A 22,113-nucleotide genomic window follows, 5' to 3' on the forward strand; every position below is an offset into this window, starting at 1 on the left:
GAGCATTGCTACAACAACAACAACAACGATATCGAATCGGTCTGAAATAGTCTTAAGCTTTTCCCGGAAGTCCTGAAAAAATATCGAAAACAATTCCGAAACTATTTCAAACACACCCCAAATAATACTGAACACAATTGCAAAGTGATATCGAAATAGCTCCGAAAAGATTCCGAAAAACACCCCGATATGATCATGATCCAGAAATAGTCCAGAAACGATCTCGAAAAAGTTATGAAATGGTCCCGAAACAATTTGAAAATTATTCTAAAATAGTCTCGAAATGGTCATACAATTGAAACGATATTACCCCGACAACAAACCTAAAATGGTCAGGAAGAGTTCCGAAAATACCACTAATATGTCAAGTGGTAAGCTCAAAGTAACTCACGAAAAATCTTCAATCAGGCACTTCAACATTTTTGGAGAAACAGCGTGAGTTATACTGACCTTAAATCCTTAAGTGATACGCGAGAGCTCTTATAGACGTTTAGAATGAAGGTAGCTTTGACTATGTTCTAAGACTTTGATATAGAACCCAGTTTAAGGCAACAAGCAACCAACCAGCTGCAGGAAATCTCAAAGAGCTTTCGGGACTAAAAACTTTGGTGGCTTTGAAGGCACGACCCGCAATGCAAGTACATCAGAGAAATATCTGTTCAACAGCAGCTTCAGGGATTCCTCGTTATCCATTGTACAGTCACTATTCACACAATCAGCTACCACAACGGGTGCGATGTGCGCATTATTACTGGAGTGACAGCTTCCGAATTTTAGAGAAACAATGAACCTATTAAGAGGGTGATTTTTATCCCTCTTATTGGTGTTGTGACTTTTAATGCCACCTTTGCAACGCCAAAATAATGCGTCTTATCTCAAATTCCGAGGCTAAATCCCAGTATAACCGGGCTATTAACTTTGAAAATTTTTTAAACTCTTTCCATTTGTGATACAAACCTTAATTTTGCTTTAAAATAAGTCGAAACACACCATTAAAACTAACAAAAATGTTTTATTATAAAGAACAGTTCTTTAATGCAAATTAATAATACTCTAATTTAACACAAGCAACAATATTTCACAAGAGTGTAGCTGTTATCTCATTTATTATCAGATCAACAAAGGAAGTCATATGGAGTGCATATACATGTACCACCTGGCGCCCGAGCCGCCAACCTCACTGATATTGAAACTAAATTTTCTTTAAAAAACTGCTCGGTGGTGTTGTCACAGTCATAATGGGTTCATAGTTATTGCAATCATTGTCACAGAAAGAACTAAGCGAAGCCACAGCACTGCCCGCCAACGTCTCCATTGTGAGCATACCCATGTGAGCACTTGTCTCGAACTCTTTGATTATCAAATCCACTTTACTCTTCAATGAGCTATCAATACCTGCACTGGAGTGGCATAAGGAGGACATATTCTTTAGTATTGGCGAAGCGGGATTACTGCTATTGCTATGTGGAACATCAGTACCTCCACTACCACCACCACCAACGCTGCCATCCGCCGAATCATGCAATTCGAGACTTTGTAGTAGATTTTCTTTTTCACTTTGTTTGCATTTGGCTGGTGATGTATTTGTGGAATTTGTGGAACTCGAGCTGCGTCCTGATGAGGTTGTTTTGTTTAACCGATTAAAGAACCAACTCTTCACAGCGGTGCGCTCGTTTGCACATGCGCTGTTTCCATTGCTGCTGGGACTCGTAGTAATACCATTGGCGCTAGTTTTTTGTGGACTAACCGCTGGGGTAGATGATAATACCGATTTGCGTTGCTTTTTCTGTTCTTTAACGCTGGATGGTGTCAGCGCTACAGCATCCACATCGCTAGTGCTGCTGCTGCCGCCAGAGTAAGTCTTTTTGACGGAGCGTTTTAAGCGTTCGGGTGTCACGCCCGCCGACAGCTGACTAGACAATTTGCTATGTACATCTTTGACGATAGACTGGAACTCGATTTTCTCAGTGCCAAGCACGCTGTTATCACTCAAATTTAATAACTCTGCGGTTTCTGTCTCAGTATGGCCGCAATCAGCGGATTTAATGGATTGCGGTGGACCTTTCGGCACATCGTATTCAAAACAGTCAAGTGCTGTAAAAGTTTCCTGCTTCTGTGGCAATTTTGGTGGTTTGTTTGCCGCTGATTTTTCACTTTGAAATATCGGCGATGGTTCCTCGTAAATACAATCATGCGCTGGCGTCATATGTCCTATGAATGTAATCTTTTTAGCGAAGGGAGGTGTAGGAAGTTTTCTCACAATTGTCATATTATTTGTCAAAGTCGCAGTGTCACCACGTATAGCGGCCTCGACAGCGATAATCCATTCTTTAGCATCTACTTCGCTAATAGCTTGAAAGAGGAATTTTTTATTGGGATCAGCTGTGGTAATTTGGAAGCATACTTCACGTCGTTTGCCTTCACCATAATGCTCGATTTCGATGCCACTGTGTTTCAAATACAATGTGATCGTTGGATGTGCTGCAGTAGGTCCATCGGCGTAGCATAGTAACCAATCGTTCAGTACACCGCAGTAATACTTTTTGCTTTGATCGAAGAATAAAGCGCGCTTTTCGATGCGTTGCAGTTGCCCATATTTGGTGGCACCTTCGATGGACAAATGACCGGCTGGTAAATCCATATAGGGACAATCGTTAATTTGCAAGTGTTCGAGTTCAGGTGTTATAGCTTTCTGCATCTCATCCCTGTCATGCCTGGACACTTGACATATATCGTAATTTTGTGAACCGTTATCATCCTCATTGCGCCCACAGTCATTGTCATTATCATCTTCATCATCATCACTGTTCGCTTGACTGTGAGTTTTTCCGGCTCCACCAAGTGGCGCTGAGCAACGGAAAGTCTTATCGCTCTTTGCTTCATTATTCCAGTTATCATACCAACTTGAAGCTGTAGAAAATAAAGAAGAAATAAGAAAGATATTGTTCGGATTAAGCTCAACATTTTCAATTACGTGATGAATTGTAATACTAGTAAGGAAAATATTTCATATACCTAAAGAACAACAGCTCAAGAGACTTAGAATATAGGTGCGGTAAGGCATTCCTGTGGCAAATGATGACTAAAATAGAAACATGATAACCAGGTTGTGCACTATTTATCTTATCAATGAAAGAAAATAACAAGCCTGATGAGATGTCCTTTTTCTGATGATAGCCACTGCAAACATTTTAAGGACTATGATTTGAAGGCGCATAGAATGACCGAACCCTGTCAGGGGAAGATGCCCGGCTGGTTGATGATATCGAGCAGTTAAATGCTGACATCGCCGCTATTCAGGAATCAAAGCAAAATAATAAAAAGTCTTTACGCCGTTTATCGGTGCGGTTGTCAGGAGGGTGTTGAAGAAAAGTTGTAAAGGAAAAGAGACTTCGCCGTCAAGTCCTGTTGTTCACGGCTGGGAACGAGCATTTCGCAGAAATATGAGGTTAATGTAACATATACAGGATATCTCATTTTATGAGAAACTTTAAAGACATAGGTTGACTCGCCCAGCACTACAACAAAACCATGTGTAGAGACTTTAACAGCAGGGTGGCAAGAAAGGGTTCTTTGATCCTACAACCGGGAAATTCAGCCTCTACGAAAAACATTTTCTAACATGTTAAGCTTAATTGATTTAACCACGGCTAGCTATATACATAGGTGCCCGCACTGACGCAAGGAAAGTTTCTCACGAAACAAATGTCTAATGATTACTCCGATCTCACATCAGATCACTTGATGATGGCACAGGTCAGAGAAACATATATGTAGTAGGAGGCGACTAAAACCACAGACCCGATGGTTTGAAAAGCCAAAACAATCGTTTATGTTTTCACTCAAAATCTTCCACCACTGCGAACGTAAGAGCTTCAGCGAACACACAAAAACAAATATAGCGATAAGGAATTCTGTGTTTTCTCGGGAAATCAGAAAACTACAACTGTCGCAGCAATTCGAAGTTTTTGGGAGCGTTATCCTGATGAGAAGAGGGAAGATAGAAGTCAACTTTGAAAGAACAAACATGAGACCTAACGGCGTGAGTGAGAGGAGCATCAGATGCTGGCTGATACGAACACTGCCCGAAAATTCTACCAAAAATCCGACGGGTTATGAACGCTTCATGATTGGGGGTATTTCCGCATGAATGATTATGGGGATCTGGTAAATGACGTAGAAAAAGTGATGATGTTATGGCTTAAACAGATATAATACTTCACTTATTTGGCGGAGAAGGAAGAAACTGACAAAAGAGTTAGCTATGGCCATTTTAATGGTAAACGCCAGATAGGCTACGTATCCGCAGTCGTTTCGGTTATACTTGCCAATTTTCTTTTTTGGACGGATTATATTTGCTTAAGCAATTATGGAGGGAACTTCTCCCCTCATTGTAAGATAGCGAGTTGCCAGTTACCAAACTCAATAACCAGATTCCTGACGATGGAATGAATATATGTTTGTCCCACCACCTGACCATGACAAAGTTAGAGGCAACATCCCGGCTAAAAATAGCGGCGATGAGCTACCGGAAACATGGAGGCGAAATGTTTGTATCATCATGTCTTCAAATTAGGATTTAAATGTGCTCTGACTAATCCGCAAGACAGGCGATCCCATCATTTGTGCTAACTACCGAGGAATTAGCTGCCTTATAAAAGTTTCTATTTGGCGAGTCGACAAACTGACTGGGCCTTATCAGTGTGTTCTCAAGTCGGCGCGTGGGCGCATTGACAGTCACGCCAGTGCTGACGGATTAAAATGCGAAACTTCAAAGAACTTCCTCTATCTGGTACCCAGTATTATCAGCGATAACGATATCAGCCTAGAAATAAAATTACGCGGGCGATTGAAAAGTAAAATTCCCCCCTTAACGAACAAAAATCACGCTATACAAGTTTCTCATCATATCTTTTCTAATTGGTGGGCCGGTGTCGAGAGGACTGGATTTATTTGGAGTATTCGAGGAAATATTTATCCGAAAGATATATAGCCCTGTCTGTGCTACCAACGGGGTTTATAAAAATGATGAGTCTGCTTTACGTAGACATTATTGTACTACGCAATGAAAACAATCTCAAGACTTCGCGAGGTTGATCATGCTATGCGAATGAAAGAAAACATTCCAGCTCAAAGAGTAAACTTATCGACACCAGTATTTGGAGCAACGGAGGGGAGGGACGACAATTGAGTTGGAAGGAATAGGTGGAGGAAGAATTGAACTACCTTGGTGCTCCCATTTAACGCCAGTGAGGGTCCCCCACTTTGCTGGAAGGATCAGGAGGAAAGCCATTTGAATTCCCTTCGTAATTAGCGCCAGTTGGTCCAACGAAGAAGCGCCCGGGGGATTCAAGGGCTTTATAAGCGCAATTCATAGCTTCAGCAATCCAATTCTCAACTTCACCTACGCGAGGCGCATCCTTTTACAAACACGCATGTATCATACACATATTTAGCTGGCGGCAAAAGATCTTCAGCATCGATAGCCTTCGGGGAGGGTTCTTATCGCTACAACAACAACAACAAGCGAAAATCGTTGAAAGGGTTAAGTGCCAATTAAGTAAGTAAGTAAGCATCACTGGCTAGGGTCTAAAGTACCAAAAAAGTTAAATATTAATTAAAAACTATTTTCCTTCAATTAACTTAATAAAAAGCCATTTGTATGAACATCTGTGAGAACTGGTACTGGCTCCCAGTGGTCATTCGTTTACGTACATTTTTTGCTAGAAGCTCGGCCGCCTCCACTCATATCCAAATAAGAAACATCTTCGTGTTGATGTTGCTGTTTTTGTTGTGTCTGCTTAGTATCGTTCTTTATCATATTAATGCAAGGCGGACAGTCAGCCTCAATAATTGTATTCGTCGTTTGCATTGAATGGCCATTGACCCCATTAATAACTCCGCCGCCATTGATTACTTCATTGACTTCATTTGACTTCACTATTCCATTGACCATGCTTTGTTTCGCATTATTATTGCTGCTGGGTGTTGGCGGAGTTTTCGTTTCTTTCGTATAATTTGATAAAAGTAGTTCACATCGCAGTAAAAGTTTGAGAGTTGATTCCGCCTCAGTTGCATGAAACATATTTGACGTATTCTCATACTCCGATGTCTCCAATGAAGCTCTGAAATGTTCTCGTACATCTGTAATATGAAGATAGAAGAAGAGCTTATTGTATTACACAATGGCAAGTCGGTAAATTTATAGACGATATTTAATGTAAATAGACTAATTTTTGCTGTGCAAATCCTGTAATTTCCGAGTTCAAAGGGCTTTGAATTAACCAAAAATAGTGGCGATAAAATTGGTCTGCTGCTATTTTAGAGTACACGAAGCAAATGATGCATAAAATATTATTAATACTAGCAAAATCTTCACTCGCCTCGCTGGGATTTGGTCTCATATAGAAAATAATTGCAAAGTAATCTTAGCTTCATTTCATTTTCCGATTTCTCTCCGTTTACCACTTTCTTTTCTTTGCAGAGTAAATCTTGCGCTTGCTCTCACTGTTCTTCTTTTCGTTTCTCTTTAACTTTAACTAGCTTTCCCTAGCCTTTCTCCGCCTGTTTATCCACTCCATTTCTGTCTTACCTTTATCTTTTCTCCGATTACTTATATCTCTCCTTTGCTGTATCTCTTTTACTGTCGCCTTAATTATTCTCAGCTGAGCAGAGCTCACAGAGTATATTTATTTTGTTCGCATGAGATAACCCCATAACGGCATAAACTAATCGAGATAGATATAGACTTCTATATATGAAAATGATCTGGGCGAAAAAAGAAATTCATTTAGCCATGTCCATCCGTCCGTCCATACGTCCGTAAACAGGATAACTTCAGTAAATTTTGAGGTATCTTAATGAAATCTGGTATGTAGGTTCCTGAGCACTCACCTCAGATCGCTATTTAAAATGAACGAAATCGGACTATAGCCACGCCCACTTTTTCGATATCGTAAATTTCGAAAAAACCGAAAAAGTGCGATAATTAATTACCAAAGAAGGATAAAGCGATGAAACTTGGTAGGTGGGTTGACCTCATGACGCAGAATAGAAAATTAGTAAAATTTTGGACAATGGGCGTGGCACCGCGCTCTTTTAAAAGAAGGTAATTTAAGAGTGTTGCAAGCTGTAATTTGGCAGCTGAGTATGTAATCTTCGGTTACACCCGAACTTAGCCTTCCTTACTTGTTTTTGATTTCTCTTCTGCTACTCTCCCTTTTAGTTTTCTTTCCGATTTCCCGTCATATTTATTTTGTCTTGCCTGACTTTTCCGTTTAATCCATCTTGTTTTTCGGTTTCATGCCCCCGCTCCATTCCTTTCTTTTTTCTTGCACTCCTCATTCGTTTCCCTTTATCTGATTTTTCTTTTTAGTTTTTCATTCCTCTTCCAATCATATATCCTTTTCAATACCCACTGTTTTCCCTGATCTTCTTGTTCTCCGTATTTTCCCTCTCCCTCTGTCTTCCCAATATTCCATTCCTTTTCCTTTTACCCTTCCTTCCCCACAAACTTATCCTCCCCTATCTGTTCTACTCATCCTGTTTCTTTTCTGCCTCCTCAATATCCTGCCTGTTCTTATTTACTATCTCACCCATTCTTTTGACTTTTCATTTGCCTTTCCTCTCTTTTACCGACCGCATCTTCACTTTCTTCCAAAATACAAAAAAAAAAATACAAAAATATTACTGCCTCGTGACATCAAACCAGTAGCAGGTTCCTGCATTAAAAGATCTAACAAGCTACCTGAATGTCTCCAGATCAAAAACCTGTGGCCAAATTCACCAAATCGATGGAATACCTAGCACTAGCTTCCTTGACGTGGGCACTACTAGGGGTTTCAATATCGACTAGGACCATCATCTTGTTGCAGTCAACACGCCTCTCTGCAGTGAAGAAAGTGCATGCAGTAATGAAAGGAAAGTTTGCCTTCAAAAAATACATCTGATAGCAGCCTTCGATTTAACTTAATTTAGCAGTGGGAGCATATTTATCGTAAAGAATAGCAACTAGAACGGTGAGGAACGTCACGTAGCCTCCGAAAAGAAGGACGCTGCTTACGTTGTTAGATAAGCGTTATCACGATGCGAAGTGGGAAAATTCCGGCTTTAAAATAGTAAGGTGTGAACATCCGCGCCGTAAGTTATCTTTACTCTTAACTAGAAAAAGAAGCGGAAAAGATGGGTTGGATGGTGAATGAGGACAAAACGAAGTACCTACTGTCATGGAGCACCACGCTACTGTTGGTAGCAATAATTTCGAAAAGACTTCGTTCATTTGGGAGCCAGCTTTAACACAAACAACAAAATCAGCTCTGAAGTCCAGCGAAGAATCGCTTATGCCAATAAATGCTACTTTGTACTAGGTAGGCAATTGAAAATTAAAGTCCTCTCTCGGCAAACGAAAATCATACTCCACAAGTCACTTCTCGTCCTCGTCCTGCTATATGGTTCAGAAGCATGGACCATGAGAACATCAGATGAAGCGGCACTGGGAGTGTTCAAGAGAAAAGTTCTTCGAAAGATTTACGGACCTCTACGCGTCGATGATAACAAGTACCGAGTCTTCTATACGGGTTTTACGTAGACATCAACATAGTCCAGCGAATAAAAACACAGCGGCTACGCTGGATAGACCATATTATGCGAATGAAAGATGACGCTCCGGCTAAGAAAATATTTTTATCGGAAGCAGAGGAAAAGAGCGGCCCACTCCACTGGAAGGACCAGGTGGAAAACGATTTAAATTCCTTTGATGTGACCAATTGGCGCCAGTTAGCAGGGCGAAGAAGCGACTGGGCGCCTTGTTGGGCGGCCATAACCGTTAAACGGTTAAGTGCCTATTAAGTAAGTAAGTAAAATAGTAAGGTGAAGAGCTGGAAAAAATTATAAATAAGTTTGTATACATAAGATGGTCGGACGAGTACCTGACTCTCGCTGAGAATTTAAGGGTGCTCTGGCCATCGAGAAAGCGAGAATCTGCGGTGTTTGCTGCGGGACAGCCAATATCACTTAGACGACTCAGCGCAATTGAATGATTTAATGAATGTGAAAATTGTTCGTTTTTTTCCCTATGCTTGAATAATAGTTATACGCTTCGAAATTATGCTTTTTTCGCAATTATGAAAAAAATGCGCACGTAGAAATACAATTCACCAGACGCTTGCAGGTATTAACTGCTGGGCAAACCATACTTTCTACCTGATAGTCACTAAATATTTTTATTACTATGCCTCTTTAAAATACTGTATGATTATCAACTTTGAAAATATGATTAATTGCCTTACACAGCATCCTTAAGAAATTCAAAATATTAGACACTCCTCTGTAGGTTGCTTAAATTATTACTTTATTTAGCTAGACAGAAAAAAAAGCAACAGCTCGGATACTCCCTTTTCATTCTCTTTGTTCTAAACAACATAAAGCTCTGTATTAATTTGTTTCTATACCTTTCACTATTAGTTAGTAGAAGAAAATTAATACAGAGGCTCACCAATGAACTGAATTTATTAGTACAAGCTGAGTCTACTTGAGTGCATCTAGGCGGGTTCAACAAACCTTGCATGTTGGACATAAAATTATATTAAAGTAATAAAACAAAACATTTAGGGCTTCATTCTGTATTGCGAACCATCATTTTCATTGGACCTTTACGTTTCTTACGTTATGTCAAACAGGAAGGCGAAAACAGTAGTCAAATGGTATGTTGCCATCGTATAACATAGTGCAAATACACTAGCGATTCGTCCCTGTGTAATAGGGAATGTGGCCCTAAGTTAAGTGGAATTATATCGACTAATCCATCTGCTATAAAACTCTAAATGCAATAAAAGAAATTCTACCTGAAGTTGTGTTATTAATTTTGTTCGCAGTGATCAATAACGTAGAGTAAAACAAGTAAGGAAGGCTAAGTTCGGGTTTAACCGAACATTACATTGGAGAAAAATAAGGGAAAAACACCATGTAGGAAAATGAACCTAGGGTAACAATGGAATGTGTTTGTAGGACATGGGTATCAAATGCAAGGTATTAAAGAGTATTTTAGAAGGGAGTGGGCCATAGTTCTATAGGTGGACGCCTTTTCGAGAATGTGTTTGTAGGACATGGGTATCAAATGCAAGGTATTAAAGAGTATTTTAGAAGGGAGTGGGCCATAGTTCTATAGGTGGACGTCTTTTCGAGATATCACCATAAATGTGGACCAGGGGTGACTCTAGAATGTGTTTGTACGTTATGGGTATCAAATTAAAGGTGTTAATGAGTATTTTAAAAGGGAGTAGGCCCTTTTCCTATAGGTGGACGCCTTTTCGAGATATCGCCATAAAGGTGGACCAGGGGTGATTCTATAATGTGTTTGTACGATATGGGTATCAAATTAAAGATATTAATGAAAGTTTTAAAAGGGAGTGGCCCTTAGTTGTATATGTGAAGGCGTTTCGAGATATCGACCAAAATGTGGACCAGGGTGACCCAGAACATCATCTGTCGGGCACCGCTAATTTATTTATATATGTAATACCATGAAAAGTATTCCTGCCATGATTCCAAGGGCTTTTGATTTCGCCCTGCACAACTTTTTCATTTTATTCTACTTAATATGGTACGTGTCACACCCAATTTACAAAATTTTCTGCAAAGTTATATTTTGCGTTAAAACACCAATCCAATCACCATGTTTCATCCCTTTTTTCGTATTTGGTATAGAATTATGGAATTTTTTTCATTTTACACAATTTTCGATATCGAAAAAGTGGGCGTTCAAAGTCGGATTTCGCCCATTTTTAATACCAAGATAAAGTGAGCTCATGTAAGTACGTGAACTATGTATGTTTAGTAAAGATATATCGATTTTTGCTCAAGTTATCGTGTTAACGGCCAAGAGGAAGGACATACGGTCGAATGTGTATAAAAACTGGACGTGGCTTCAATCGATTTCGCCCATTTTCACAGAAACAGTTACCGACATAGAAGCTATGCCCTTACCAAATTTCACAAGGATTGGTAAATTTTTCTTCGACTTATGGCATTAAAAGTATTCTAGACAAATTAAATGAAAAAGGGCGGAGCCACGCCCATTTTGAAATTTTGGTTTTTAAAGTGGGCGTGTTCGTCATCCGATTTTGCTAATTTTTATATAGCACAGGAGGAACGTTCCTGCCAAATTTCCTCATGATATCTTAAACGACTGCCAAATTACAGCTTGCAAAACTTTTAAATTACCTTATTTTAAAAGTGGGCGGTGCCACGCCCATTGTCCAAAATTTCAATTATTTTCTATTCTGCGTCATACGGTCTACCCACCTACCAAGTTTCATCGCTTTATCCGTCTTTAGTAATGAATTATCACACTTTTTCGGTTTTTCGAAATTTCGACATCGAAAAAGTGGGCGTGGTTATATTCCGATTTCGTTCATTTTAAATATCGATTTGAGATGAGTGCCCAGGAACTTACATACCAAATTTCATTAAGATACCTCAAAATTTACTCCAGTTATCGTGTTTACGGACGGACGGACGGATATGGATAAATGAATTTCTCTTTTCGCCCAGATCATTTTTAAATATAGAAGTCTATATCTATCTCAATTAGTAAATGCCGTTACGGATTACCGTTATAGGAACAAAATTAATATACACTGTGAGCTCTGCTGAGCTGAGTATAAAAACGTATACAAATGTATAACAATATAGCAATATATCACAAGTAGATATTGGGAAAAAATTAAAAGCCTTATTAGGGAAATGATTACGCTTTCAAACGGTATACATATGTAGGTTTTTAAAGAATATACGTTTTCATACCTAAGCTACGTAGTGAATGAAGTCGAAAAGCGTGACTTTACTACCTTTATGTAAGAATATCTCGCAAACGAGAACCAAAGGTAAATTCTGATTCGGTATTCATATTAACCAGACCGAAGACTTTTAGCTGAATCGGAGTCAGGTTTTTTTCAACTTGTGTTGGCCTTTGTTATTAATAGAACTCGCCCATATAACCTATTGTTCTGATAAGATGACTTTCGTCATATGACCCCCACTTTAACAGCTAAAAACAAAATTTTAACACCAATAATTTACATCATAACCTCGGTACGACGGTTAGAACAGAAAACTTCAGGAAACTCCTAAAAGATCCTTTGGAGGGAGGACTTCGACCGATGCCTTATGAATTAATTAATTTTTCCGATATAAAGATTTAAGACGTCCCTTATTTTAGCGGCGATAGGTTGGCGGAATAAGTTGAAAATTTTACATAATTAGTAGCTAATTAAATGCAAATTAAGTGCGAGAAAAGAAAATTTATAGCTTTACAAATTTTTTTTTTATGACATTCTGCGCTAAAATAAGACTGAAGTTAGCGAAACCAATCGGCGAAAGGTTGGCGGAATAAATTGAAAATTTTACATAATGAGTACCTAATTTATTGCAAATTAACTGCGAGAAAAAAAAATTTATAGCTTTACAAAATTTTTTTTTATGACATTCTGCGCTAAAATAAGACTGAAGTTAGCGAAACCAATCGGCGAAAGGTTGGCGGAATAAGTTGAAAATTTTACATAATGAGTACCTAATTTACTGCAAATTAACTGCGAGAAAAAAAAATTTATAGCTTTACAAAATTTTTTTTTATGACATTCTGCGCTAAAATAAGACTGAAGTTAGCGAAACCAATCGGCGAAAAGTTGGCGGAAGAAGTTGAAAATTTTACATAATGAGTACCTAATTTATTGCAAATTAACAGCGAGAAAAAATATTTATAGATTTACAAAAATTTTTTTATGACATTCTGCGCTAAAATAAGACTGAAGTTAGCGAAACCAATCGGCGAAAGGTTGGCGGAATAAGTTGAAAACCGGACGGCCGGACGGGACCTACATGATTTTATGCAGGGATGCACCTTAACGTTAAGCTAATCGTTTATCAAAAAATTTCCACCGTTTCCGTTGAAACACTTCGAAATATTATCGATAAAGAAATTATCAAGATAAATTGTATCTCGTTTTTAACCGAAACGAAAAGCTTTCGTTAACGTTAAAAACGTTAACAAAAACGTGATACTTTATGTTTGAATTGTGCTGGCAATGCTATAGCCATGGTGAAGCCGTAAGGTGGTAACAGCGAGCGGACATACACACACAAACTCCATGTAATTTGTTTGTGTAATTCGTTGGTGGTAATGTCAAAAATACTCTGAGAAATGGTCGTACTGTCAAAATTCATTAGAAAAGTTGCAATCAGCTTGGCTAATGCTTTCACCTTTAATGACTCCGTCATCAATCAGCTTTGCCAGCATAGTTTGAAATTAATAATCGACGATTTGATTTCGTTTTGATATGGCACAAAACGAAACAAAATCATTTCGTTAATTTGACGTTCTTAACGTTAATAAACGAAACGAAATGACTTTGTTTCATTTATTAACGTTAATTATCGTAACGAAATGATATCGGTTCGTTGGTTATGCGTGCCTGATTTTATGCCGACTCCGAACGGCATCTGCAAGGCAGATAAGTTTTCACTGAGAGCTTTTCATGGCAGAAACACACCCTGAGCGCTTGCCAAACACTGCCGAGGGGCGACCCCGCTTAGAAAAATTTTCTTCTAATTGAAAAACCTTATTTCTAAAATTTTTGATGTTACTTTGCCCGGGGTTTGAACCCAGGGCATCCGATGTGGTAGGCGGAGCACGCTACCATCACACCACGGTGGCCGCCATAAATTATACTTCAGATAATAAGTAATATAAATCCATAAATATCAGACTCATTATTTAAAAAATTGGTGAATTGTCGTTTGCTTAAGGTTTTTTTTTTAATAAAACTATTTTTCAAATGACTTTCTAATTTTTGCAACATTTCGAACGCAAAAAGGTCTTCGCTGCAAAATCTGTTTAAATTTAAACAGCATTCAAGGCGGTTTCGCTTGTGGAAGTTTCATTAACTTCATCTGTATCTCAGCATCAGTGCTATTGTCATCAATTGTTTCTATGTTGTCAATAACAACATCTAACTCGAGGTCTGAACTTTCAGTCCATGCATTGCTATCTATATCCACAAAGTCATCCGGATTCGAAGCAGTAGAATCCCCAAAAGCTTTCGATAAATCAAAAATTGAAGCTAGCGGTATATCATCTTCGGGCTCGAATTCAAGTGCCGGATTACGATTTTTGTCGAACACTGCCTTTTGAAAGTAATTTTTTATGGTTTCTGCTTGAACTTTTGCCCGGTCTTCCTTTATAAAGTGTATTGCCTCTAAGCGTTCTTATTTCTTTTTAGTGGAACCAGTTTCTTTGCTCACCAATATGTTTTTCACTTACAAGTTGCGGTAGTGAATTTTTAAATTTTGGATTATTCCTTGATCAAGAGGCTGGCAAACTGAAGTAGTGTTGCTAGGCAGAAATAGTATTTTTACATTGTTCAACTTATATCTCGTGGGTGGGATGCCGCGTTATCTAAAAGCAATAGAAATTTTCCGTTTTGCAACTCCATTCTCTGGTCGAAATCTTTCAGCCACTGTGTCATAACATCACGCGTCATCCAAGCCTTTTTATTGGACTGCCAATTTACTGGAAGATTTTTCGTATGTAATGATGCAATTGCTCTCGGACGAGCAGCCTTCCAAATAACAAGAGGTTTTTCTTTTTCGCCGGCCCTATTTGCAAAAAAATGGGACAGTCAGTATTTCTTTCGAAAGTTTTCCTTCACGGCACACTTCGTTTTTTTAGAGCCAATGTTTTGTTTGGCAAAGTTCTGAAAAAAAGACCTGTCTCGTCAGCATTGAACATATTTTTGTGGCGCTATACCCAATCACCAAATACGGTAGTTTTTCTAAAAATTGCTGTACGTCTTGCATATTAACAGCAGCAATTTCACCACAAAGGTATCTAAACTTTATATTATGACGGGTTCGCCATTTTTGTAGCCTTGTATAATTGGCCCAGATATGGGAATGTTTTGGTTTCTTGCCCTAGTAAACCAGCCAGAACACATTTCATAAAATACCTTTTGAATTCAACATTGCTGCCAGACAGCCATTTTATTCGAATTTTTTTATCATCAACAGGCTGCGTTCCAATTTTCCAATTTTGAACCTGATCAAAAAATCGGGCAGCTTTAATCAATAACAAACAGATCATAAATCAAAATAGGGTTTGTACGATTTTAATTTCAAACTTACCTTTCGGGTAATGTACGAACAGACAAATTATTTTCCTCACTAGCGTTAATTATTTCAATTTTTAATTTTTTTTAAGCTCAGGATTGACCTCGCCATCTTATAACACATCTAATATTTACAATATGACTGAACACAATTAACTCACTGTCACTAGTAATCGTTTATCCTGAAAATTTATCTAACGAACATTTTATTATGTAATTACATCTCCACTGTGACGACTTTTAAATTTGATTGTTTATCTAACGCCCACTTGGTTTTATTCTGGGAATCCCCATTTTTTATTTGGTAAATACATATGTACCATAATATTTATGTATGTATATAAATTTTTTTCGCTTAGGGGGGTTCCAGTCCGCTCAAGAGAGGTTTATGATTGATTTGTTATGAAAACTGATAGCAGCGTCCGTTGATAGAGGTTCGTGTCCGCTCAGTAGAGTTTTTTTCCAATTTTAAAGCAAATAACTGTCCGCGTCCGGACAAGACAATGTCCGCCTAAGGGAGGACAATTTGTTCTAAAAAATGTACTTAAAACTTGGTGCATGAAAAACTGTCCGGCCAAGGGAGGTGTCCGTCCAATAGAGGTGTCCCTTAGGAGGGGTTTCTCTGTATATTCTTTGAACTTTGTCTTCATTTCAATGGCATCCAAATATTTTTCATAGAGCAATTAAAAAGAAAGTTATGGGCCAATATATGTCTTCACCTATGGAAAAGGGATTTTTGCCCCCTTACTCCAGTTTTTGGCGGAACTACAATGTGAGGTATGTCTCGCAAAGAGTACGGTAGTACTCAAATTATTGTGGGGTCTAGCAGCAATTCCCACGGTACTGCTGTCGGTGGAAAATGTAATAGATTGTGAGAGAAATCTCGGAATTTGGTCGGTAATTTCGACGGCAGTCCCTTCGGAATTGCTGCTAGTCCGCTATATCTTTAGAAGTCAGTAGAGTTATCAAAAACTAAGAAGAAAATGTATCTTAGAATTTATCCAAGAAAATCCAGTTTTATTTTGTAATGGTGACGTTCGGACACTTACATCATAAATTATGTAATCCTTCTAAGGAAAAGACAGCTTTTTTAGAATGACGTTATTTCACAGGTCATTGCAAATGTGGGTCCACGTTGAAAGGTATTTTGACGAATAACGAAAACTTCGTCAATATTAATTGCTCAGCAAGTGTTGGAGTGAAACAATGCGGAAAACGCAATTTGAGAGGTGCGAAAAGAATGGAAGTCGCAGAAATGTTGAAACACACAAGTGCAGAAGCGTTTCGAGCTCAAGAGGCAAAACGTCTTATGGAACCAGGACGGCCTGAAGCTCCATTCTTATTCAAAGCAAACGTCCTACATAAGGCGAAGCATGATAAAACTACTCGCGAATAATTGGATCACGACCCTATTCGTGCTTTGGACATCCTCAAATCTCTAAAACCAAATACCATCCATAAAATTGGCCACAATCCCTTCGATGTCTTTTATATGACATCGCATCAACTCAACATTTACAAAAGATTGACAAAAACAGAAAAGGTGACACTATGTATCGATGCGAGTGGAGTTCGCGTACCCAAATTAAGAAGACAGGATGGGACATTGAGCCACTACGTCTTCTTGTACATAAGTGTCATCAATTGCTATGCTGGTCAATTTTCAATTTCCCAGTTTTTGTTAGAGGCACACTCTACTGTCAGTATCCGAACGTGGTTGATGAACATGTGCATGATTGGCGCTCCTCACCCGAAAGAAGTTGTTACCGACGGCTCAAGGGCATTGCTGACAGCAGCCATAAGAGAGTATACGGAATATTTCACTATCGAAGATTATGCTGACGGTTATAAAAGCAAACTTCCAAAATGTTATGTGCGAATCGATGTAGCGCATTTTATAAAGAACTACTCGAGCGAATTAAAAAAATGTTCCAAACCAATCCGTACACTTTTACTCGCGGCCGTCGGACAACTCATAATGTGTCGAAATGTAGATGATGCAGAAAAAATATTTAAGGCATTGCTGACAGTTACGCAATGTGAAACCGAAGGTCAAATATCAGGTACTGAGGAAAGCACAGAATGCGAAAAACAGTTGAATTTTTTGATCCACAAATCTACGGGCGCAGGCAATATTTTGAAGGAAAACGATGCTACGGAAAAAGATTATGGAGTGAAGGAAGGAGTAATCTCTGACGATGAACACGGCATTTCAGAAAATCGGAGCCGTTCTAATTGGTGGTTTACATGGGCAAAAAAAATTAATGATCAAGTCGCTCTTTTTACGTCCGAGTCTGGTACAAAAGCCAATGCCTATTATTTACCAAATTTTTCTAACCGTTTACTCCGCGATTCCAGTAAGTCATTTTTTAACTTTTAAGGTCGGTGTACATAAAACTTTCGTTAAAATATTGACGGATGCACGCTTCATTTTTGCAAATGGCTTAAAATTTTTCTCGGGTTTACATTCCACAAACTTTTTGTGTATAACAATGGGAGCGCAACTTATGTCAAAGTTTTCAAAGTTCTATGTAATTGGGCTTTTATGGTTTAATAGTTATAGCACAGTGTGTCAAAATGGGGGTTCATCTCACCGTAATTGATAAAACCACAAGAAAAGAAAACCAACATGGATTGTTTTCACTTATATTTTTATTGTATATTTATAAATTTGTTAACCCTATTCATAAAGAAACTTCAGTAACGCTCGATCTTATTAAAGAATTTGTATGTTATCGTATATTGCTCTTATATTGTTACACTAAACCAAAAAAGTGCATGTATACTAAGGAAAAGTGCGTATATTTTAAGAAAACCTCTTCCAAAACCGTATTCATAGAATTTAAGAATATAAATAATATGGTTTCTTATATTATAAGAACGAAGTTTTGTCATAAAAATAATTTTACGATTTTTTTCTTAGACCATACGTAAATTTTGAGGTAAAAGTGAACGTCAAAAAAGTTTTAGGTAAAAGTGAATAGGAAAAAATCCGTGATTGAGTTTTGTTATTCGAGGGATAAGACTTTCTTTGCTTTTGGTTTCATCAATTACGTATAACCTTGTTGCACAGTGCAATTTGTTATCATCGAGAAATTGATTTTGCTTTAAGGTACAATTCCATTATGGACGTTAAAACTTTCCCTACCACAGATAGATCGAAAATTTATAGAGGATTGCACTGCGACCATTGGTCTGTTGTGCCCTCATCAGATTACGTCGCCTTCCAGTAGGATATGTCCGCCGTCTCTGCAGATCGATCACAAAATATCATTAAAAAAAAATTGTAAAGCTATACATTTTTTTTCTCGCAGTTAATTTGCAATAAATTAGGTACTCATTATGTAAAATTTTCAACTTCTTCCGCCAACCTTTCGCGGATTGGTTTCGCTAACTTCAGTCTTATTTTAGCGCAGAATGTCATAAAAAAAAAATTTGTAAAGCTATAAATTTTTTTTCTCGCTGCTAATTTGCAATAAATTAGGTACTCATTATGTAAAATTTTCAACTTCTTCCGCCAACTTTTCGCCGATTGGTTTCGCTAACTTCAGTCTTATTTTAGCGTAGAATGTCATAAAAAAAAATTTTGTAAAGCTATAAATTTTTTTTCTCGCTGTTAATTTGCAATAAATTAGGTACTCATTATGTAAAATTTTCAACTTGTTCCGCCAACTTTTCGCCGATTGGTTTCGCTAACTTCAGTCTTATTTTAGCGCAGAATGTCATAAAAAAAAATTTTGTAAAGCTATACATTTTTTTTTCTCGCAGTTAATTTGCAATAAATTAGGTACTCATTATGTAAAGTTTTCAACTTATTCCGCCAACCCTTCGCCGATTGGTTTCGCTAACTTCAGTCTTATTTTAGCGCAGAATGTCATAAAAAAATTTTTTGTAAAGCTATAAATATTTTTTCTCGCTGTTAATTTGCAATAAATCAGGTACTCATTATGTAAAATTTTCAACTTCTTCCGCCAACTTTTCGCCGATTGGTTTCGCTAACTTCAGTCTTATTTTAGCGCAAAATGTCATAAAAAAAATTTTGTAAAGCTATAAATTTTTTTTCTCGCTGTTAATTTGCAATAAATTAGGTACTCATTATGTAAAATTTTCAACTTCTTCCGCCAACTTTTCGCCGATTGGTTTCGCTAACTTCAGTCTTATTTTAGCGCAGAATGTCATAAAAAAAAATTTTATAAAGCTATAAATTTTTTTGTCGCTGCTAATTTGCAATAAATTAGGTACTCATTATGTAAAGTTTTCAACTTATTCCGCCAACCCTTCGCCGATTGGTTTCGCTAACTTCAGTCTTATTTTAGTGCAGAATGTCATAAAAAAATTTTTTGTAAAGCTATAAATATTTTTTCTCGCTGTTAATTTGCAATAAATTAGGTACTCATTATGTAAAATTTTCAACTTCTTCCGCCAACTTTTCGCCGATTGGTTTCGCTAACTTCAGTCTTATTTTAGCGCAGAATGTCATAAAAAATTTTTTTGTAAAGCTATACATTTTTTTTCTCGCAGTTAATTTGCAATAAATTAGGTACTCATTATGTAAAATTTTCAACTTCTTCCGCCAACCTTTCGTCGATTGGTTTCGCTAACTTCAGTCTTATTTTAGCGCAGAATGTCATAAAAAAAAATTTTATAAAGCTATAAATTTTTTTTCTCGCTGCTAATTTGCAATAAATTAGGTACTCATTATGTAAAGTTTTCAACTTATTCCGCCAACCCTTCGCCGATTGGTTTCGCTAACTTCAGTCTTATTTTAGTGCAGAATGTCATAAAAAAATTTTTTGTAAAGCTATAAATATTTTTTCTCGCTGTTAATTTGCAATAAATTAGGTACTCATTATGTAAAATTTTCAACTTCTTCCGCCAACTTTTCGCCGATTGGTTTCGCTAACTTCAGTCTTATTTTAGCGCAGAATGTCATAAAAAAAAATTTTGTAAAGCTATAAATTTTTTTTTCTCGCAGTTAATTTGCAGTAAATTAGGTACTCATTATGTAAAATTTTCAACTTATTCCGCCAACCTTTCGCCGATTGGTTTCGCTAACTTCAGTCTTATTTTAGCGCAGAATGTCATAAAAAAAAATTTTGTAAAGCTATAAATTTTTTTTCTCGCATTAATTTGCAATAAATTAGGTACTCATTATGTAAAATTTTCAACTTCTTCCGCCAACCTTTCGTCGATTGGTTTCGCTAACTTCAGTCTTATTTTAGCGCAGAATGTCATAAAAAAAAATTTTGTAAAGCTATAAATTTTTTTTTTTCGCACTTAATTTACATTTAATTAGCTACTAATTATGTAAAATTTTCAACTTATTCCGCCAACCTATCGCCGCTAAAATAAGGGACGTAGATTTAAGATCTCCTAGCTACTTACTTCCAATGCAATTCAGCTACGTTCGTGAAATATTTATTTAACGGAGTCACTTAAACTTGCCAAAATCACTGATTGAGCTCTATTAGATCAAAAGCCGAGCAATTTTTTTTAGGTGAGTTTAGTAAATTGCGAACACGATAGAATTCGTGAAACATGCAAAGGCCTATGGCATGAAAAGGTTCCACCTCCCTAAAACCGTATGAGGTTTTAAAGGCACCACCCAAATACATGTTAATAATGGAAAGCTTCCCCGAAACTAATCTGACTTGCAGACTCCGTTCGGAGTCGGCGTAAAACAAGTACAGTTGTGTTCACAAAAATAGCGCAAAGCTTCTACTTTGACAGAATGAGTCATAGTAACTTTTAAAATTATTATTCTAGCGCACACTTTAATTTTTTATTTACCGTTCACAAACCCTGTTATAACAGTATGTAAAAATGACCAAAAACAAATACTGAACATTTATACGCAGTTTTATATTCGTTACAATGCGAACTGTCATAAAATAAAATGCAAGAAATGTTCAAATCGTACCAAGAATTAGAAAAAATTGCGGGATGTAGTTACAAATAGTCGCAATGCTCTAAAATGAAAAAAGAAGTTAACAACCGTGGGCAACATACGTTTGCATTGACCGGAAAGTTTTTCAACACTCCCAAACATAAACCAATCATCAGCTTTAGTGAAATTAAATAACAGCTTGGGCTACTGTACGATTATAAGAAATGACCTGACCCTATTCCTCATACCATATTATAGCCTGATTTAAAAAATTTCCCGAGTCATCAATTTAGTTACATAAATGTCCTTGAGGAACTGTGGTTCTAAAAGCTGTAGACAACATGGAGCTCAGATGGATATATCTGCAGGACAATATGGAAAAACATGCCAGAAAGCGAGTGAAATCAAGGTTCAGCAAAAAGAAAGTACAAGTTATGGAACGACCAGCACAATAAAAAAATAAATAAAAAATAAATGTAAGGCGCGATAACCTCCGAAGAGATCTAAGGCCGAGCTTCTCTTCCAATTTGCGTCGTGCTCCTCTTGATTTTCCCTACAAATTGGCTGGACGTGACCTACATGATTTTATGCCGACCCTGAACGGCATCTGCAAGGCAGATGAGTTTTCATTGAGAGCTTTTCATGGCAGAAATACACCCGGAGCGCCTGCCAAACACTGCCGAGGGGCGACCCCGCTTAGAAAAATTTTCTTCAAATTGAAAAACCTTATTTCTAAAATTTTTGATGTTGCTTTGCCCGGGGTTTGAACCCAGGGCATCCGGTGTGGTAGGCGGAGCACGCTACAATGCCCGCCACAATAACCCGAGTTTAATTCAAGTGAGGAATATGGTAAGAGCTGCTAGCCATTAAAGAGGCGAATAACTTTGGGAAAAAATATGACAAGCTTAGTTTACAATATCCACTGAAAAGTGTAAGAATCTGATTGCCTCCGTGCAACACAAATGTCTAGCAGTAACCAAAAACGATAGCCATGCTACTAAATATTAACCCAATAACTTAAAATAATGGCCAGAACCTGAAATTGGTACATTTTATTCATTTACG

General features: G+C 37.5%; 1 protein-coding gene across 10 annotated transcripts in view; it reads right to left on the minus strand.

Annotated features, from left to right (window-relative positions):
* Positions 1-998: 998 nt before the first annotated feature.
* Positions 999-22,113, minus strand: part of blow (blown fuse) — a 65,948-nt gene continuing 44,833 nt past the window's right edge. For all 10 annotated transcript variants that reach the window (XM_067774287.1, XM_067774279.1, XM_067774280.1 and 7 more), the window contains 2 exons: positions 5,716-6,144; positions 999-2,910 (listed from right to left, as the gene is read on the minus strand). In XM_067774287.1, the coding sequence (XP_067630388.1) occupies positions 1,193-2,910; positions 5,716-6,085 (2,088 nt within the window). In that variant the 5' untranslated portion in view covers positions 6,086-6,144 and the 3' untranslated portion in view covers positions 999-1,192. The remainder of the gene's footprint in view (positions 2,911-5,715; positions 6,145-22,113) is intronic.

Source organism: Eurosta solidaginis, chromosome 3, assembly GCF_040869045.1.
Source record: "Eurosta solidaginis isolate ZX-2024a chromosome 3, ASM4086904v1, whole genome shotgun sequence".
Classification (NCBI taxonomy): Eukaryota; Metazoa; Arthropoda; class Insecta; order Diptera; family Tephritidae; genus Eurosta; species Eurosta solidaginis.